Genomic DNA, 18,312 nt, shown 5'->3' on the forward strand with positions numbered 1-18,312 from the left:
CGTATGACGAGAGGTACACGGAGTTCATCCGGCCTACCGGTCTTCTCCCGTTCATATCCCTTGTAAGCCGTGGGGGGCCACTCATGAACCCCTCGGCACTCACCGCCCTTGTCGACCGGTGGAGGCCGGAGACTCACACCTTCCACTTGAGGGCCGGCGAGATGGCCCCTACTCTCCAGGATGTTTCCATGATCCTTGGACTACCTATTCAGGGCGAGCCACTGTGTATGAACACAGCTTCTGATGGGTGGCGCCAGCAGATGGAGGTGCTTATTGGCAGGGCTCCTCCGCCGCCAGCAGATCCAAAGAAGAGAGCTCCCGCCGGCGCGTCTTTCGAATGGATCAGGACTAACTTTGGAGAATGCCCGGAAGAGGCCGACGAGGACACTCGGAGGACGTACGCCCGCGTGTACTTATGGTACATGATTTCGAGGACTCTCTTTCCTGACAGTGGGGGGAAGCTGGCCCTTGCCTACCTCTACCGTGTTGGATAACCGTTGGAGTTGGGGAACAGCGGCACTTGCCTACCTCTACCGGCAGGTGATGATTTGCTCTATGTACTATTTTCCTATAGTAGTGTGCTAGACAAAGTACTAACCAAATGTCTTACATGCGCAGTTGGACGAAGCTTGTCGCAGAACTGGGAGCAGGACTGGGAGCGGCGGTATTGGTGGATGCATGCTCCTACTTTCCGTATGGAGCTGGGACCGCCTATCAGTTGGGCGGCCTAGGGTACTCAACGAGAGGCCATGGCCTCATTACCCTCACTCTCCTGATCGGGAGCCCACTTGGGCATACCTTTGGGACAATGTCTCGGAGATGTCGGGCGATCCAAAGATCATGTACATGCAGTACACTGCGGAGTTGGACACTCTTACCGCTGAGCAGGTAACCGATCACTCTTTTGCAATCCTAGTTTTCATTGATTCTACTGGCATGTTCTAAATTCTGAGATGTTTGTATGCTGCAGGTGGAATGGGAGCCATATGGTAGCTACTACCGTATTGGCGCGTCGATGACTGACCTCAACCACAAGTGCACGGAGGAGGCGCGGTTCTGGCGTATGCGCTGCCCACTCATATGCATGTGGCTTGTTGAACACCACCAGCCGCAAAGAGTGATGAGACAGTTTGGGCTGTATCAGGAGTGCCCACCAGTGTGGCAAGACACGGACAAGGCGCTTCATAGGTAAACTTCTGGAATCATGCGATGGAAGATTCTTGATAGAAGATGTACAAACTAACTTGTTGATTCTTGCAGGCTTGATAGGCAGCGGCAGAGGAAGATCACAAATTGGCCAGTCCATCATAGCGGCCACATCGCAGCGTTCCAACAGTGTTTGGAAGCGGCACGGAATGCTGGCCCTGAGCAGATTGTGCCTCACAACTTCGCCGCTTTCAACAACTACCTCGAGTGGTTCCATGAGAACACGCGTATCGAGTTAGTTAAGCACGCGTATCCTGAGGAGATCTTGGACGACCCCATCCAGTTCGATGAGGTTGGGCAAAGCCAGCACGACAGATTTGCTCGCAGAGGGAGATCGACTTCTATTGCTTCCGAGCTGAACTTCGTGGTATTCTATTCTCTCAGTAACTAGTACATCATCTACATTGCCATGTGAACGCTTCAATTGTGTATGCTGTATTTGTCACAGCGGAAGGAGATCGAAAAAACAGCTGAGGAGTGCGAGGTTATGTGGGAGCAGAGCGGGAGAGATGACAAGCCTGTCCGACCGTTGCGGTATTTCATTAAGGTATGATCACCAACTTTGAATGTACGATACTATGATGTGGTGGATTTGTAACCATGAACGGGATGACGCAGAACACTGCACGAAAGATGCGGCGGTTAGCCAGCTTGCTAGGTTGCCGGGAAGCCGAAATCGCTACATCTTCCTCTTCAGAAGAGCGGGAGGTATGGACTATTTTGTTGCTGTCAAACATGTTCTTACTAATTTCAACTTTGTAATCTCATGTGTTCGTGTCTGTGAAGATTCCTGAGGACGAGCTAATTCTGAGTCAAGCCATACTTCCAAAGCGTACCTCCAAGCAAGCCGCACGGTCGGACTTACGATTGAAGCCAAGGGGCAAGGGTCCAAACCGGTACACTCCGGAAGATTATGTCAGCCGAGGAAAGAAGGTTGTCACTGAGGAGGATGAGGGGCCGCGGCGGAGATCAGATATGTCGAGGATGAGGAACGACGAGCCGTTCTCTTCAGAGGAGGAGGAGGATGAGGAGGAGGAGGAGGAGGAGCAGGAGCAGGAGCAGCAGGAGCAGGAGCAGCAGCAGGAGCAGCAGCAGGAGCAGCCACGGCAGCGGACGAAGAGGATGGCCGTCCGGAAGCAGCCCGCGAGGACGGCACGTCGAGGACGCTACTAGGATGTGCCCACGAGTTGTTGTGAACTCTATATTCATAAGTATCGATTTGTGAACCCTATGTCATGTCGAACCATGGTCTGTAATGCTACTTGTTGTTTGAATCTACGTGCTCCAATGTGACCTATGAAGTGTTATATGTGTATGTCATGAAATTGCTACTTGTTGTGTCCAATGTTGTACTCAGAATCGTTGGAGTTTGATAGGATTTTTCATGTTTTTAACAAAAGTCAATGTGTGGCGCCCTTCCAATCGGGCGCCACAAGTGCTTGTGTGGCGCCCGTGGCATCGGCGCCACACATGCCAACTTATATCAACATTGGGTCGAAACATCCGGGGGCTCCGGACGATAAGTCCTTAGCCGTTTCGCGAGCCTCTATGTGTGGCGCCGTGGCATCGGCGCCACATATGCTAGTGTGGCGCCGGTGGAGTCGGCGCCACACATCGAGCCTCGCAAAATGGCTAAGTCCCGGAGGAATTGTCTCACGGTATGCTCGGGGATTACAAGTGCATGTGTGGCGCCGTTGGGAGGGCGCCACACATGCCGCCACGTCGGATGGGCGCACCCGGCTCGGCGGCGAGGGGGCCACGTCGGGCTGGGTCGGTGGCGCCGGCAGCGGGGAGCCACATGGGCATGTGTGGCGCCCGTGGAAGGGGCGCCACACAAAAGGGTTAGATTGGTGAAATAGTTTCGCCGGAGGGTTAGTCTGTGCTTTTCTTTCAGTTTTGGGTTATTTTTGTGCAAATCGCCGAAACCCTAGATGAGTTTTAGAGCCACCTCCAATCGCTTGTTGTCTTTCTCTCAGACTAGTCTTTAGTTTGACCCGTCTGTTGGACCAATCTATTTTCACAAGCTTTCACTTCCATTGTTAAACATACTACAGATCAACTTCAACATACCAATACAAATTTGATCCAATTATGGGCAAAATGCTAAGGGTAGGAGGAGCACCTCGAATACACGTCAAGTTGACATGCATAAAAATTGGGCTAGGAAAATACACCAAAAACCCGGTCAAAACTCAAAACTCCTCCGCGAAATGCACACACGATTGGCTAAGCATGGTTTGAGATTATACCCGCAACGCACGCCTCCTCAACAGAAAAATTGAGAGTTTCTTTTCATGTGTATATCAACTTGGCACAGGAGATCCCACGGCGTGCCAACATTTGCTGTGTTTTGACAACACAGAACAATGATGGGCACAATAGGGAAACAACACAATATTCGCAAAAGAGGTGAGTAATGGGCAGAATATGGAAACGACACGGCACCAATTAGTCTGACAAAAGTGTGTTCAACGACATGCTGTTTTATTTCCCACCATTATCCTTTCCTTATTCTATCGCTCCACTTCACATGCCAGAAGCCACTAAAATCATTTCCCTGGTATTTGGATGAACGCTGCTCAGTTTTCTTCTCCTCTGTGTGGTGTCACCACCAATGGAAATCAGGGGAAATGTTGATTCAGGACGAGTTCTTGACAACCCACTCCACCAAGGTGGACACGCCGAATCCAGTGCCTGTCTTCTTCTTGTCGCTCCACACGGGCCCCGCCATGTCGATGTGCATCCACTGGACCTTCTCGTCAACAAACTGCAAGGAGAAGTCATGAGCTCCATCAGTTTCAGAACTCTGTCAACACCACAAGATGACTGAACATAGCACAACTAAGGTTGCAGCTTGCTTTATCAATGAACACATGCAACCAAGTGGAGCTTCATTAATCCACAATATGTACGTAATAACATCCATATAGATGCTTTTATAATGCTACCTCAACTTGACTGCTTTAAGCAACTGGGAATGAGATGCTATACCTGTTTCAGGAAGAGGGCAGCGGTGATAGAACCACCCTGTCGGCCGCCGGTGTTGACCATGTCAGCCACACCGGACTTCATCCCTTCCCAGTAGCTCTCTTCCATTGGCAATCTCCAGAACTTCTCCCCTGATATCTCAGATGCAGCAGTGATTTCCTTGGCTAGTTCATCACTCGGTGTGAAGATTCCTGAAGTGATATTTCTTTTAGTACACGAGACACCAGAATAATCGACTCTTCCATCTTGGAAGATCACTATAAATCATAGTTGCCAGAGATGCTACAGCTGATGAGCTACTATTTTGTCAAGCTTACCAGCAATGCTAGGCCCAAGTGCAACAACACAGGCACCGGTTAGTGTTGCCAGATCAACGACCTGCAAATCATAATAATAGTTACAGTAAGTCAGCAGTCCAAACAAGCAAAACAATGAACATCACTTCTTTTCTTCTTACAAAAATGGAAGGCAAAGCCTCCCAGGGTCAGAAAAAAAAAAAGGCAAAGCCTCTCAACATGAACATTCACTTCTCTCTATCTTGTTCCCAATTACCTTAACTAGAGATGACAAGCACGATCAGTTGTTCAGACTGGAATTACATGAATAAGATAATTCATGTTTCCCTAAATACGCCTAGCAGATAAAGTAGAATCGGAAGATGCTAGAATGAACCATTTTTTATTACAGCAAAAATATCCAATTTATTTACAGCTTAAAAGTTTTTCTACAGCAAGCATCAAGGTACCCAAATTTGTAAGAACAGCACAAGAACCTAAGTAAAATTCATTACCTTGTCAACACCTTGATTACAAGCATAGACCAAAGCATCAGCAAGTGTAAGCCTTCCTTCCGCATCAGTGTTATTTACCTGAAGGAACATAATTTCCAAATGAATACATTGTCTAATACAAACCAGTGTACAAACTGGACCATGAAACCCAGGATAAGCATCACACTATTACAATGTTCCACAGATCACGCAGATTCTTGTTTGTAGTTACAAAAAAAATACCTCGATTGTTTTTCCGTTAGATGCGGTCAAAATGTCACCAGGCCTCATTCCTGTCCCACTAATCATATTTTCACAGGCAGCAACAATAAAATGAACCTACAAAGATGGAAATCATTGAGCAAATGTGCCACAGCAAAGATATCGCTCATATAAGTAACTGAAAACCGAAGTACCTCTACTCCAGGAGGCTTGATCTGGGCCAAAGCTTTTGCCGCACCAAATACTGCAGCGGAGCCTCCCATGTCAAACTTCATCAGTTCAATACTGCAGCCTGGTCCAGTCTTGATGTTGTAGCCGCCACTGCAAAACAGCAAAAGTTTATTATTATTAACATCTTCGCCAAAAAACTTCTCCCAGCGCATATCAAAGATGGCATATATAATCCACATAATATGCAGAAAGCAGGTACAAACCTGTCAAAAGTTAGACCCTTCCCAACAATAGCCAGCTTTCTCTTGACATTGCCACCAACAGGTTTGTAGCACAAGTGGATAAAGCGAGGAGGGTTTGCAGAAGCTGCAGCAACTCCCAAGTAGGAGCCCATCTTCAGCTCTTGGCATTTCTCCTCATCCAGTATGGTGGCAGTGAATACATCGCTGTATGTAGAGGCAATCTTTGCCGCCTCCTCCGCAAGCACAGCTGAAAGGACAGCAAGTCAGGATTGTGATCGTAAAATAAATACCACAATGTGATCTATGGACAATAAACAAGTGATTGGCTGAAGAGCTACTGACCAGGGGTGAGGACGTTTGCAGGTGCGTTGACAAGCTCTTTCCCGAAAATCACGCCCGAGCAAAGATCATTGGCGTACTTGAGTTTCTGGTCCACCTCCGGACCGGAACCCAGTCCAATAAGATCTACCTGCTTAAGATGCACCTTCTTCGCCTCAGCCTTGAATCTGCTGTCCTCGTGCAATCCAAGGACGGTTCCTGCAATTCAAATGCGTAGGCCAATCAATCATCAAGTCAATGCATTCCATATCCATGACTATCCTATCCAAAAAGGCAAAGTTGCACAGGAGCATTGCAGTACCGGAAGCGATGGACGCGGCGGCATTCAGCTTGAACTCCTCCTGGATCCCAGCAAGGACGACAGCGACGCTGGCAGCCTGGGCAGACTTGGCGAGGGAAGCGACGGACTCACCGATGGCCCGGCAGGCCAGGGCGGTGGACGGGGCGGTCTGGCCGAGCCCGATCAGGCCCAGCCTCTTGAACCCCTGCCCGGAGAGGCGGAGCACCACCGACTGCCCGGATTTACCCGTGAAGTCCTCCTCGGCCGAGGCCTCAGACAGGAGGCCGCCCAGCTGCTCGTCCAGCTTCCTCAGCACGGCGTTCTCGAACTTGGAGTCCGGCCCTTTGGTCAGATCCTTCTCCGTGACCGCGACGGCCAGGATGTCGCCCGTCCAGGCGGAGAAGTCGGTGTCTTTGCCGGTGAAGGTGACCTGCGGGGGCATGGAAGGTATGCAGTTGAGCTCACTGGTAGATAGAGCTGGGAAAAGGCAGTGACTTGCACTGACGGAGCTAGTCGGCGATCTAAAGTTCTAAACTAGGAAAACGGGTAATCCGATCTCGATCTAGCGGTTAACTAGTGTTTCAACTAAACAAATCTCGAAGAAAGAATTCGCCGAGCACCGAAAAGGAACCGCTCCTAGTGTAAGCGTGTCGATCTAAGTCGGTCGCGGGGATAGACGAACCTGGGGCAGCTCGACGGCGTTGGCCTTGGTGAGCCCGAGCGCGGGCACGGAAGAGGAAGCGGCGGCGGAAGTGTGGCCCATCCTGGCGCGGTGCCCGAGCGGGCGGCGGAGCGCAGCAGCGGCGCCGAACGACGACGAGGGGGATGAGCGAGACGAGAGTGCCGCGGGGGGCGCGCGCGGGAGGCGGCGCAGGAGGTGCGGCGCGCGGCGGAGGAGCAGGCGGGAGGCGGCGGCGACGGCGGTGGAGGCGGAGGTGGATGCGGCGGACGCCATTGGCGTGCGGGAGGTATATATCGGCCGCGGCTGCGTTACCAGCCGTCCGATCGGGACGGCGTTCCCTTGTATTGTGTGCGTCAGCCGCTCCGGATACGGGTCTGGAGTCTGCTACGCGTACCCGGAGGTGTGCATGAGGTTTGTGTGCGTGAGGCTGACTGGTGGGGACGGGTAGGTTGGGCCCAAGTGTCGGTGAGGGGTTGCTTTGGCGTGTGGGTCGGTGGTTGTAGCGAAGCAGCAGGGTATCGTCTCTGTTTTTTATTTTTCTTTTTGAGATGCTGCTTTTGTTTGTTTTTTTGAGAATGAGAATAGACAGTTTGTTTTAGTGCGTGCTGGGAGAAGAGATAGCGTGGAGGTCGAGGAGTCCGGCTGGATAGATGGATTGGAGCGTTTTCAATTGGCTACCGTTCTTTACCAAAAGTTATATTTTAGCTCCGTTCAGTTATACGGAAAAGCGTGCCGATTAGTTTGTAGTACTATTTAGCTTTTTTTTTAACAGACGCTCACGGTCATAAATATGTATATATACGTATCCGTATGAACGCGTGTATATTCTATAGGAGCACTTTCAAGAGACTGAGTCCAAAAAAAAAATCCGATAGGTTTTGAGATTGACGAAGTCACCACATGAACATCGCTATCACGAGAACACCATCTCCGCTACTGAAAAAAAATATTCTAACTTCATATGAAACCAAACTGTCAAACCTAAGGTTTAAACGTTGATGGATTTAGGGTGTCAATGCCATCCTAACCATCCAGCCATAAGTTAATTACACCTGGAGGGAATTGCATGAACCACCAACTTTGTTGCGTAGACCACTGCCTACTGCTAATATATCTTTTTCACATATCACCAACTATTGGTGTAATAGGGATGCATGTTGCAAATCTTAGATTAAGATAATGAACAACGGATCAGGTGGCCGGGCCAACGAGGTTATGTGTCATTGCATGTCCACATGTCATCATAGGATAATGGACAATAACTAATACAAGAATACTTAAAAAAAATTGGATTAGCTGGCTATATTTTGTGAGGTTATGCCAAATTGTGGTGAAAATTGGAAAAAAAAAGTAACAAAACAATATGAACTACTAACTAATTGTGAAAGTTTGAAATAATTTGGACTACCCGTTTGAAAGTTTCGTCATGTTTTATGAGATTTGGCCAACATGTCGGTGAGGGTATATTGGCGTGCTTGTAGCGAAGCAGGAGGGTATCGTCTCTATTTATTTTTTTTGTTTTTTGAGAAAAGAGAATCGATGTCCCAATGCATGCTGGGACAAGAGATAGCGTGTAGGTCGAGGAGTCCGGCTGGATGGATTGGAGCGTTTTCAATTGGCTCCGTTCTTTATCAAAAGTTATATTTTAGCTCGTACAGTTATACGAAAAAGCATGATGATTAGTTCGTTTTCACTTTTTTTTATGTGAAGCATGGTACCAGACGCACAAATACGTGCATATATTCACATCTATAAATGCAGACACAACCTAGGCTTATAATGACGTCTGATAAACTGAGTAGTACAAAAAATAGATTTGCCAGGTCTTGTTCTTGATTAGCGAAGTTATCACATGCATTTTGCTATTGGCTGAAACGTCGTCTCCCACTGAAGACTATTCCGTTTTTGTAGGATTTAAACTCTGATAAGTTAGGGATGTCAATGTCCTCCTAACCATCCAACCACAAATTGTTTACACTTGGTGTGGACGGAATTTCGCGAACCACCAACTATAATGAACAACGGATGTGGTGGTTGTGCCAACGAGTTCATCGGTGATGTGTCATTGCATCTCCACATGCCATCATAGGACAATGGACACTGATTAATCTAGGAATATTTAAACAATTTGGATTAGCTGGTTATATTTTGTGAGGTTATGCAAATTTTGGTGAAAATTTGGAAATTTGGAGAAAAGTAGTAACCTGAAACAATATGAACTAACTAATTGTGAAAGTTTGAAATAATTTGGACTATCCGTTTGAAAGTTTTGTCATGTTTTGTGAGATTTGGCCAAATTTTTCTGAATGAGATTCAGCCAAACATTTATGAAAATTTCAAACTTTCCAAAAGTTCAGAGAGCCAGCTGATGTCACGTGAACACGCAATGCCACATCATCATTGTTTGGTGCGCACAAGTTGTCATATATCGTGTTGATCAGCTTAATCTAGAATTTAGACCTATATGCAAACTATTGCACGAATAATTGATGGTATGTGCAAAAAAGAGTAGTTTGAAAGACTGACACTCGATAGTTTGTGGCGTGCTAACTGAGTACGAGAGAGAGGGGTTGTTCGTTTTCAACCAGTGTCTCATGTGTGAGAGTTGTATACGTCTAGCACGGTGCCTTGGACTTTGAAGAACAAGACAAAGAAATTTCACAAAAAAAAAGAAAGAAGAAGACGAAGAAAATGGGAGAAAGGAATGAATATATCTCTAGATATTCTGGCTAAACAGCACCAGTGCACCACATGATTGATCAAAACTGCAGTCTCTTGTAGAGGGGTGTAAAACAGGGAATGTTTCTGCTTGGTTACGTACAGTACAAGAGATCAGTATTACAGTGCTAGTACATCACAGCGTAGAGAAGCATGGAAAATGTACGTGATTTTACACGTGTGAGAACATTTACAAAATTTGTTTGTCGCCAGGGGACTTTCCTCCCAGACTGTACAAGAACTGTACTTTCCCTATGGACAGTGAACGCCAAGCCTATGTGCTAAATGTGCCGTCATATTAAGACTAACTATCACACTGATACAGTGTGTCTTTCTGTACTGAGCTTCTCTTCCCAACCTCCAGTTCCCACATGGTTGGGGAACAGTGAAACTATCTTCTGCAGCACTGTTATTGGTCAAGGAATTAATGAAATATGTGTCTAGCTTCGACAGCAAGTCATCGGTCCGAGACTCCTGGCTCCGGTGACCCGGCCTGCTTATGCGCACCTCCTGCCTTCGCCTTTTCTCTTTCTGCTTCCATCTGGGCTCTCTTCTTCTCCTGCTCCGCCTGCTTGAGGTTCTCGGCATGCGCCCGTTCGAATGTTTTCACGAAGCTGAGTAGAGTAGAGACAACTGTACATGGAAAAAAGGGGGGAATTACATGGTTGTTAAGGGCATCCAAATTTCATTGGTCTGCAAATTTTGTGGATGCAATAGATTCTAGTTTTTGCCATGAAAGGGGAAACCAACAGGGACTTCTCGAAAGTGTAGATGTGTTGGTAAGATTGGTACATATACAACCACTAGGGTAATACTAGGAAATATATCGAACCGCGGCAAGTTTGGAAATAAAGTTAAACATGATGAAGGATCAAACTTCTCAAATCCATGGAGCTTTTCTCACATGTTTTGCATGTAAGTAAACGTTCCTTATCTCCCTTTTTTATTGGACCCATTAATATTTTGCTTTGTAATTTGCTAAACAATCTAGCCTTGTAGCTAAGAAGAAAATACCTTGCTCAAATGGACACCGCACAGGATCTTCACCAAAATAATGTGCTAGAGAATCTGCACTTTTTCCCTGAAAGTAAAATGCAGTTTAGCACGAGCACATGCTAGAAGCGTAATGCATGGAGCAAGATACTGATATCTTGGTAGTCTAGGCATACCGCTGAACTGTAAAGCAAAGCTAATGACCTCCCTTCAGCTTGGGCATCAGCAAGAAATTCCTTCAATTTCTGAAACCAAAAGATATTTGAGTATTGCAACTTATATGCTGATATTGCGACAAATGTGGTTAAACAACTGGCAAGTTGTTGGCATGAGGCTGTCTTCAAGTTTTTCCTATCTGCCTAACTGTACAATAATAAACACATAATAAATGTAAACTATCTAAATCCTGGCATATGTACAGATAAAAGAGGCACTGACCTTATAAAACGTTTCAGACCCTGGACCATCTTTTTCAGACGTTGCCAATTCCTGCTCAACTTTTTCCAGTCCCTTAGTTATTGCTTGCATTTCTTCTGCCAACTCTTTTAATTGGATCTGTTTTTCCACGACATTGTAAACATAAGCAAGCAGACAAAAAGCACAACACGGATCTAGCATTAAGATATATGATACCTTTGAGGCAGGTTCTAAATGCGCGAGATCCTTGACAAAATCAAGAACTTCAGGAAGCTTCCCGGAAAGAACCTGGAGGAGCAATATTTTTCGGTAAAGTTCATTCGCAAAAGCACACATTTTCATAGATTGGCACAAGAGTACCAATTTTGCCATAAGAACTCGAAATTAATTAATATACTGAAAGTAAAGCAGCTTGTCCAAACTTGCAAACATGGATTATGTCTGCCTTTATCGGAAGGATCCCACAATAGGTTGAGCACCTTGTAGAGGCAGATCTAGTTAATAGCAACTTTACAGCTTGTGATATGGTCATTGCATGAAGAAAGTAAAACACAAAAAAGGGGCAATGGAAGTCACTGCGGTATGAGAAACAGCAAAAAGCCCCTGAACACAGAGCACCTCGGGTTGAAAATTCAGAACTCTCCAGCCCATTAATGAATGAAGGTGGCTGAGCTACTGCTTCTGAACAAAAGGAGGACTTTTAGCATAGGTGTGCTTTATCTTCCTTGAATAATGCTCAAACAATCATAGCGTGATCGTACACACTGGTAGATCAGATCTTTGGGATCTATTACTATGCACCAATTAGCCTCCCCCCCACCCCCATCCCCATAAAACTCAAATCTTATGGCAGGAGAACAGAATTAAGTGAAACACTTAAATTAAGTGGCATACCTTGCATAAATAATGCATGAGAGTCATCTTGTTGTTACGTGCCCGTATATCAATGAGCTTAAGAAGACTATCCAATCTAAATCCAACAGCCGAACCTGAAAATGCACACTTGTGAGAAAATATGAAGGGCAGGATCAAGTATTAACAGCTCATTATAAAATTTCATGAGGTTTCTTATAAACAAATTATCAGCATCGAGACTTTTCACTGTTGTTGGATGTTGATTCCAGGATTTTTTTTCCCGAAGATTACCAAGTTAACTTCTGAATACAACTTTAAAGTCTTGCCCAAACAAACAAAAAAACAGCTACATTGATTTCTTTTATATCATATTTCAGGATTTTTCTTGAATGAGGGGCTTTAGAGAAACCGGGAGTGAAGGTACACTAGCTATGGTGAAATTAGCCATCCTATTTTGCAAAAAGAATGTCAGAATTGCTGTTGTGTAATCTTGTTCCGGTTCTTAATCCATAGCTATATTTCCATCAATAAATGATCTAAATTTCTTTTAGCTGACATTTTTTCAATAAGGTATCGACAGATATGAAAAACCCTGTGCACTGCATTTATCCATCTTAGATTATTCATTTGCGAAATCATATGCTAAATTCAAGCTTGGCTTACAGACTCACCCCTTGCAGTTCCTTGGTTCAATGCATTCCCCAAAGAAAGAATTGTTTGCATCACTCGCTTAAGCTTGACAGAGTTCCTAACCTGGCCAAATAACATCATGCATGAAATGTATACATTAACATCTGAAAGAAGAAGTGCCGAAGATATATCAACTGATTGCAATGTACCTCTTCCGCGACAGCATTGATGGTATTCAAGCTATTTTTCAGATCTGCAACCTGAAACAACATAAAGATGGATGCAACAATGCCTTAAACTTTTTGTAATCATCATAGAAAAGTCAGGTAAGTCATAAGATAAGCACTTTACAGGGATGCAATGTCCTTCTGACCTGTGTAAGAAACTTTATCTTAAAAGATAAAATTCTCAGTTTAGACTCCACCCTTGGCACTTTCATCATTTCCAAGAAGAACTAGAAACAGAAAAGAAAGTCAAAGGTGAAGTTATTGCTTTGATATCGTACAAAATGAACAATATATTCTATGTTTCATTGGTTACAATGAGCTGCTGAAAATAGGACTATCAGTACATTAACTATGTTGGGAAATGGTGAAGAGACTGCAAAACATGACTGTTTCAGCATGCAATTTCCCAAGAAACAGCCAGCCTGAGATTATGCATATTTATGATGTGCCCATCTTAAATTTTTCACAATGCATGATGTAGCCTGGCTTATTATCTAAATGTGAAACAGTTAGCTATGGCATCCCACTAAGGTCATGCAGATCTTCTTCAAAGTGAACTATGCAGTCCGTAGTTAAATGGTACCAAAAATAATTCCCACGGTAGAAAAGTAGATATGTCAGAAAAATAATGACCTGTTCACATTTTCCTAGGTTCTCACTGCTGCCTGTATATCCCTGAAAAGGTGAGGAGAAAAGCTTAGTAACTATAGCGAACCAATGGAAAGAAATTCTGACAATAAGAATCATGAGTGTGTAATGGCATTTGCAAAAGAACTACGGTTAATTGAAATGTACTTTGAGTAGTTCCATTTCTTCCTTGGTTGGACAGAACTTTATCAGATAATCTACTTGATCACCATCCACGCTGGAATCATCCAGAGTAAGCACTGACCCCTGAAAAAAGACTATGACCAGCATTAGCACTACTTCATTATACTTGTCAAACACAGTTGGAAAACGGTGAGATTTTTTATAATAAATGGATGGCTAGAAGTTGTAAGATGTGACGATACACCCAAAACCAGATTTGTGAAGCGGCATAAAATTTATTTTGATCTGTCAGAAAGACCATCAACAATATCAAAATTCTTTAACTATTAAGAGCCTAATCCTAATAACTCAGACAAAGTTTCTATGTCGAGATAGTATCACTTCAATTAAAATATGAAGTTAGTTACCATCAGATCAGGCAGTGGCATCTTGATGTTTCGCAGCATAATCTCACAATTTTTTGAGCGCTGAAGGTCAATCTACACAAGAGAAGTGCAACATTAATTTTTTTTATTCGAGTTTTCATCGTACTGCTTAGTAGTGAAAAGTTGCTTCAATAAGTTTTGGATGTAAGTACCAAATGAACTTTTTCTTGTTTTGCTGCAACGGAAGGACGTTCGCGTGTCCGCTTTGCCTCCGTATTTGGCATGGATACCGAGAAAAGACTTTCAAGCTCAGACAGATCAATCTCCGGAGTCCTGGTGGATATGAACATGGACTAACATGTCAAAGTGCTTGACACATTGCCATTTCAACTAATAAATAATGTCATAAAAAATGGTTTGATACCTAGATTCTTCATCAGACTTCTGTGTATCTGCCCATAAGCTTCCTTGTGTTGCCCTTGACACTTTTACCCAGTGCAATGGCTTCAGTGGTGTCCTCTTAGATGGCTGGTTGGCACGTAAACTTCTAGGACTTCTTGACCGGACTGTGCTGCGGCCCTTTGCACCAAATGATAATGTAGGAGGTGGTGGAGGGGCAGAACTGAGAACACTTCCCTTGCTTGGCAAAGAGTTGGAGAAATTCTTAGGAGGTGGGCCTGGTGGAGGTGGTGGCAGTCGTGTTGTTGATGGCTTTTGTGAAGCAATATTGTTGCCACTTAGCTTCGGAGGAGGTAATGGGGGTACAGGTGGTGTTGATACTTGAGATGACATGGTACGCAATGGTGGGGGAGGTGGGGGAGGACGAGGAACTACCATGCGTAATGGTGGTACAGGTGGCGCAGAAACATGAGATGGCGTGGTACTGGTACGCATTGGTGGGGGAGGTGGGGGAGGTGGTGGAGGATGAGGGGCTGCCATGGGATGTCTATTAACTGTGGATGGAAATGAAGAAACCAAAGAGCTACTTTGAGATGGAGGAGGAGGAGGAGGAGGAGGAGGTGGTGGGGGTGGAATGGGTGATCTTTGCAGCCCTGGAATGGTTTGTGAAGAGTTGAGGGCCGAAGTTATAGGAACTGCATATTTAGATGTTGTGAAGTGCAGTTGAGATGATGAAACTACATGGCTATTAGGTAGTGGAGGAGGTGGAGGCGGTGGCGGTGGTGCGTGTGGAGAAGAAAATGATGTTACCAATGAGGGGGGCGGTGGCGGGGGTGGTGGCGGTGGCGGTGGAGACCGAGCTTTCTTTGGTATGGAAGAAATTGAATTTGAAAACGACGCTGGTGGAAGAGGTGGTGGAGTTGGCGGAGGTGGTGCAACCTTTTCTTTCCTGCGTGTCACTTGTTCATTTTGTGACAAAGGAAACAACACACTGGCCGCTTTTAGAGGAGGAGGAGGCGGAGGAGGTGGTGGCGGCGGTGGTGCTGGAGTAGGATCTGATAGTGTAACTGGAGTTACTGAAGGCCTTGAGTCAGGCAAAGCCAGATGTAAAGATGCTCTTTTGTTGCTAGATTTCCTTACTACAGAAATTGAAGAAACTGCTGGCAATGCGGTGACACTGGAAGCTGTAGAACTATCAGGCTGTAAATTAAGAATTTCGTAAGACTCTTGGGATTTAACCGGTTCTTCAGTTGTTGCAGAAACTTGTGGAGAGACTGATGGCTCTGGAGGAGGTGAACGGGAAGGCATGGTTGACCTAAGGGAAACACTGATCATACCTGTACTAGTATCTATGGGTACAGTAGAGGAAACAGGAGCTAATGTAACGGTGGGTGGTCGGGGAGGAAGAGGAGGAGGCGTGCACAATGGTATAAGGGATGCTGTTGATCCTAATTTATTTACCATAACAGGTGAAGGTTCAAGCTCTATTGGAGTTTGTAAACTAGACTTCTCATCTGATGCATTGGATGAAAGTTGCACTGCAGAATCAGATGTCAATCGCCGTGGCTGACCTGGTGAAGGTGCAGGTTCGGGTATAACTGTACCAGAAGACGGTGCTATTGATGAAGCACTAGCCTTTGGTATCATAACCTTAGATGGTGCTACTGTATGCGGTTCCAATGGAACTTCCTTTAGACTTGAATGTAGGGGGGCTTGTTTACGCTCAGTGCTACCAAGCGTAGCAAAGTGATTTTGAAGCTTCAGCACACGGGCAGAAGAGTTGATTTCACCAGATAAATTATCAAAGCTAAGTTCTTCTTGACTATCAAAGAAAGTCTCGGGATCATCAGCAGGATATGCATCAATATTTCCTTGGGAAGTGACTGGGACCCTTTTCGGTGGTGAGTCCAGTTCCATATCCATCTCCACATCTACCCAATCCAAATGGTTGAAGATATCTAGAACTTTAGCAAACTCTTCAATACCAAGTCCTTGTTTCTCTTGATGACTCACAGGCTCTGTCGTAACAAGCGAAGTAGTTGCATCCATGTCAGAAAAGATAACCTAGCATCAACACAAATTGCATGTAAAAATTCATGTACAAACAGAAGTAAGCTAGTTCTCGACTGAAGTTAAATACTTGCCTCGGCTCGGAAGTCTTTGGGAAATTCATCTTTTGCATTCCATAGCATGTCTATCTCATCACGATTAAGCATCAAAATGTTTGACCTGATGAAAGCTGTATTGAACATGATCCGGAACACCATCTCCTCACGATCCACGTCCTCATACATGTTGCTACACTCTAAGACAACATCACCTTGGACATGACATTGAAGGTTTATTTTCACCAGTTCATCTGCCTAAGTTCATAAATGGTCAATCTACGATCAATATTGCAACATTTTAACTATATTCAGAACTACAGACTTCAAAGATTATCCACATTCTAGCCTACCAATTCGACAATGTTGTAGATTAACAATTGGAATAATGGAAGCAACAAATGACGCACAGAACAAATTCAATTGCATGACCAGAAAAAGAACAATTACCTGTGAATTAAAACGGACGAGGTTACTACTTTTTGGAGTTGAAAAAAGAACTTTAGGAGATTGATCATGGGGCATTAGTGGATCTGGGCCATATATCCTTAATATCGGACAGAACCCACCTTGACTATGGAAATCTGGAATCATCCTCAAAATCAAACAATCCAATGTCAGAGCTCTATCAGCTGGAGGCCACTCAGGCATGACATTCCTCATCGAAATATACCGCAAGTATCTCATTTGAGAAGGCATTGGATTTAGAGGTGAAAACATCTCCAGGAGCTGCAAAGATGATTGTTTGTAGAGCATCTCCAGTGTCTTGTGCTCATCCGAATAATGCCCCAGGTACAACAGAAGAGCGGCTAGCATGAAGGCAAGAATAGGCCAGCACCCTTGTTCACAGTGCATTATCAGCAAGTTATGCTGACCCAGAGAAAGCCAACTTTCGCTGGACTTCAAGATGCAGTGGACCATTTCCATTGTGAGGAGTGGACACCCCTCGTAGTGGCCTGGGTAGTCCAAAACAGTCATACCATACTCGGATAAAATGCGGTATATATGGCTTTCCTCCGTCCGAGTCCCGAAATTCGTGACCATGAATGAGTGATCTTGAAAATCTTCCAGAAGATGTGTTGCAATGCCTCTGGTGTGTGCCTCGAACCGGTCCTCTTCCGGTGCTTCCAGGGAGAAGCAATGATCGAAAACTGAAACAAATATAACCGACACGTGTCAAGCATGCTAATAATCAGCTCTGTTCTGGATTCTTAATGTAGCTATTTTATACGATGATGAACAGGAAATAAGGAACCCATTTGAAACGTTATAAAAATGTAACAGAATTTACATAATTTAAAATTTTATGCAAAATGTAGGTATGCTAAAATGGGGAACTTGCTGATTTCCATCTCTCGACATCATCGTCTGCTATTCTCGCCATAACTCAATTCGACACTTGAACTGTGTTTACAGTTAGCAACCAGTACCGGATCGATCGAAACGAAACTCTTTCTTCTACTAAGCTAGGGTAAATAAATGGAATGCTTGTAGTCCACGCAGCAGCATAAGGAACGGCAAATGCGAGCGAGAGAGAAGTCCGTTACCGTAAATGTTGTCGGTGATGAGGAGCACCCCGTCGGGCGGCTTCTTGAAGAAGAACTTCCGGAACAGCGCCATGGCGCCGCCCTAATCAACGAACCCCCAATCCCTGGACCGGTTCTACCCGGACGAGCTCCACCAAGTAGCTGCTGGATTCCAGCCACAGATTCCGACCGCCTACCTGCAGCACAACCTAACGGGGGCGCTAGGCCGAGAGCTCCGCCTCCAAGAGCTTCTCAACCTTGAGATTCAGGCCGCTGGCCGCAGCAGTACAGCGGGAAATTCGCAGAGAGGGGAAACCAAGAACTGCGCCGCGAAACCTTCTCGCGGTGAACTTCGGATTAGTACTTGAAGATCACGGGAAAGGAGTCTGCTTCGGTTGATTTGGGAG

General features: G+C 45.2%; 2 protein-coding genes across 2 annotated transcripts; one reads left to right on the forward strand and one right to left on the reverse strand.

Annotated features, from left to right (window-relative positions):
• The first annotated feature begins 489 nt into the window (after window positions 1-489).
• Window positions 490-3,560, forward strand: LOC127321499 (serine/threonine-protein phosphatase 7 long form homolog). Its single transcript, XM_071822501.1, has 8 exons — window positions 490-540; window positions 619-888; window positions 971-1,188; window positions 1,261-1,573; window positions 1,655-1,753; window positions 1,825-1,914; window positions 1,993-2,102; window positions 3,524-3,560. Exons 2-8 carry the CDS (start codon window positions 679-681, stop codon window positions 3,558-3,560), a joined length of 1,077 nt encoding a protein of 358 aa, XP_071678602.1. The 5' UTR covers window positions 490-540; window positions 619-678.
• Window positions 3,561-3,616: 56 nt separating this feature from the next.
• Window positions 3,617-18,082, reverse strand: LOC127321501 (formin-like protein 7). Its single transcript, XM_071822502.1, has 27 exons — window positions 17,927-18,082; window positions 16,830-17,530; window positions 16,419-16,637; window positions 14,300-16,338; window positions 14,088-14,208; window positions 13,918-13,989; window positions 13,535-13,633; window positions 13,373-13,414; window positions 12,886-12,966; window positions 12,722-12,772; window positions 12,554-12,635; window positions 11,922-12,016; window positions 11,244-11,315; window positions 11,049-11,165; window positions 10,787-10,855; window positions 10,632-10,698; window positions 10,078-10,250; window positions 6,900-7,283; window positions 6,239-6,647; window positions 5,941-6,135; window positions 5,620-5,845; window positions 5,380-5,506; window positions 5,207-5,302; window positions 4,985-5,062; window positions 4,512-4,572; window positions 4,198-4,385; window positions 3,617-3,973 (listed from the first exon to the last, which is right to left on the reverse strand). The coding sequence occupies exons 1-27, from the start codon at window positions 17,997-17,999 to the stop codon at window positions 3,845-3,847; spliced, it is 6,066 nt and encodes a 2,021-aa protein (XP_071678603.1). The 5' UTR covers window positions 18,000-18,082; the 3' UTR covers window positions 3,617-3,844.
• Window positions 18,083-18,312: the final 230 nt, after the last annotated feature.

This window comes from Lolium perenne, chromosome 6 (genome assembly GCF_019359855.2).
Source record: "Lolium perenne isolate Kyuss_39 chromosome 6, Kyuss_2.0, whole genome shotgun sequence".
NCBI classification, from domain to species: Eukaryota; Viridiplantae; Streptophyta; class Magnoliopsida; order Poales; family Poaceae; genus Lolium; species Lolium perenne.

Coding starts and splice junctions, on each gene's coding strand:
- LOC127321499 (XM_071822501.1), top strand. CDS start 679: ATGCTCCTACTTTCCGTATGGAGCTGGGACCGCCTATCAGTTGGGCGG. Junction 1,574..1,654: donor CTTCCGAGCTGAACTTCGTG/GTATTCTATTCT, acceptor TATTTGTCACAG/CGGAAGGAGATCGAAAAAAC. Junction 2,103..3,523: donor AGGGGCAAGGGTCCAAACCG/GTACACTCCGGA, acceptor AACTTGGCACAG/GAGATCCCACGGCGTGCCAA.
- LOC127321501 (XM_071822502.1), bottom strand. CDS start 17,999: ATGGCGCTGTTCCGGAAGTTCTTCTTCAAGAAGCCGCCCGACGGGGTG. Junction 10,856..11,048: donor GGTCTGAAACGTTTTATAAG/GTCAGTGCCTCT, acceptor TTTTGGTTTCAG/AAATTGAAGGAATTTCTTGC. Junction 6,136..6,238: donor CGCCGCGTCCATCGCTTCCG/GTACTGCAATGC, acceptor TTTGAATTGCAG/GAACCGTCCTTGGATTGCAC.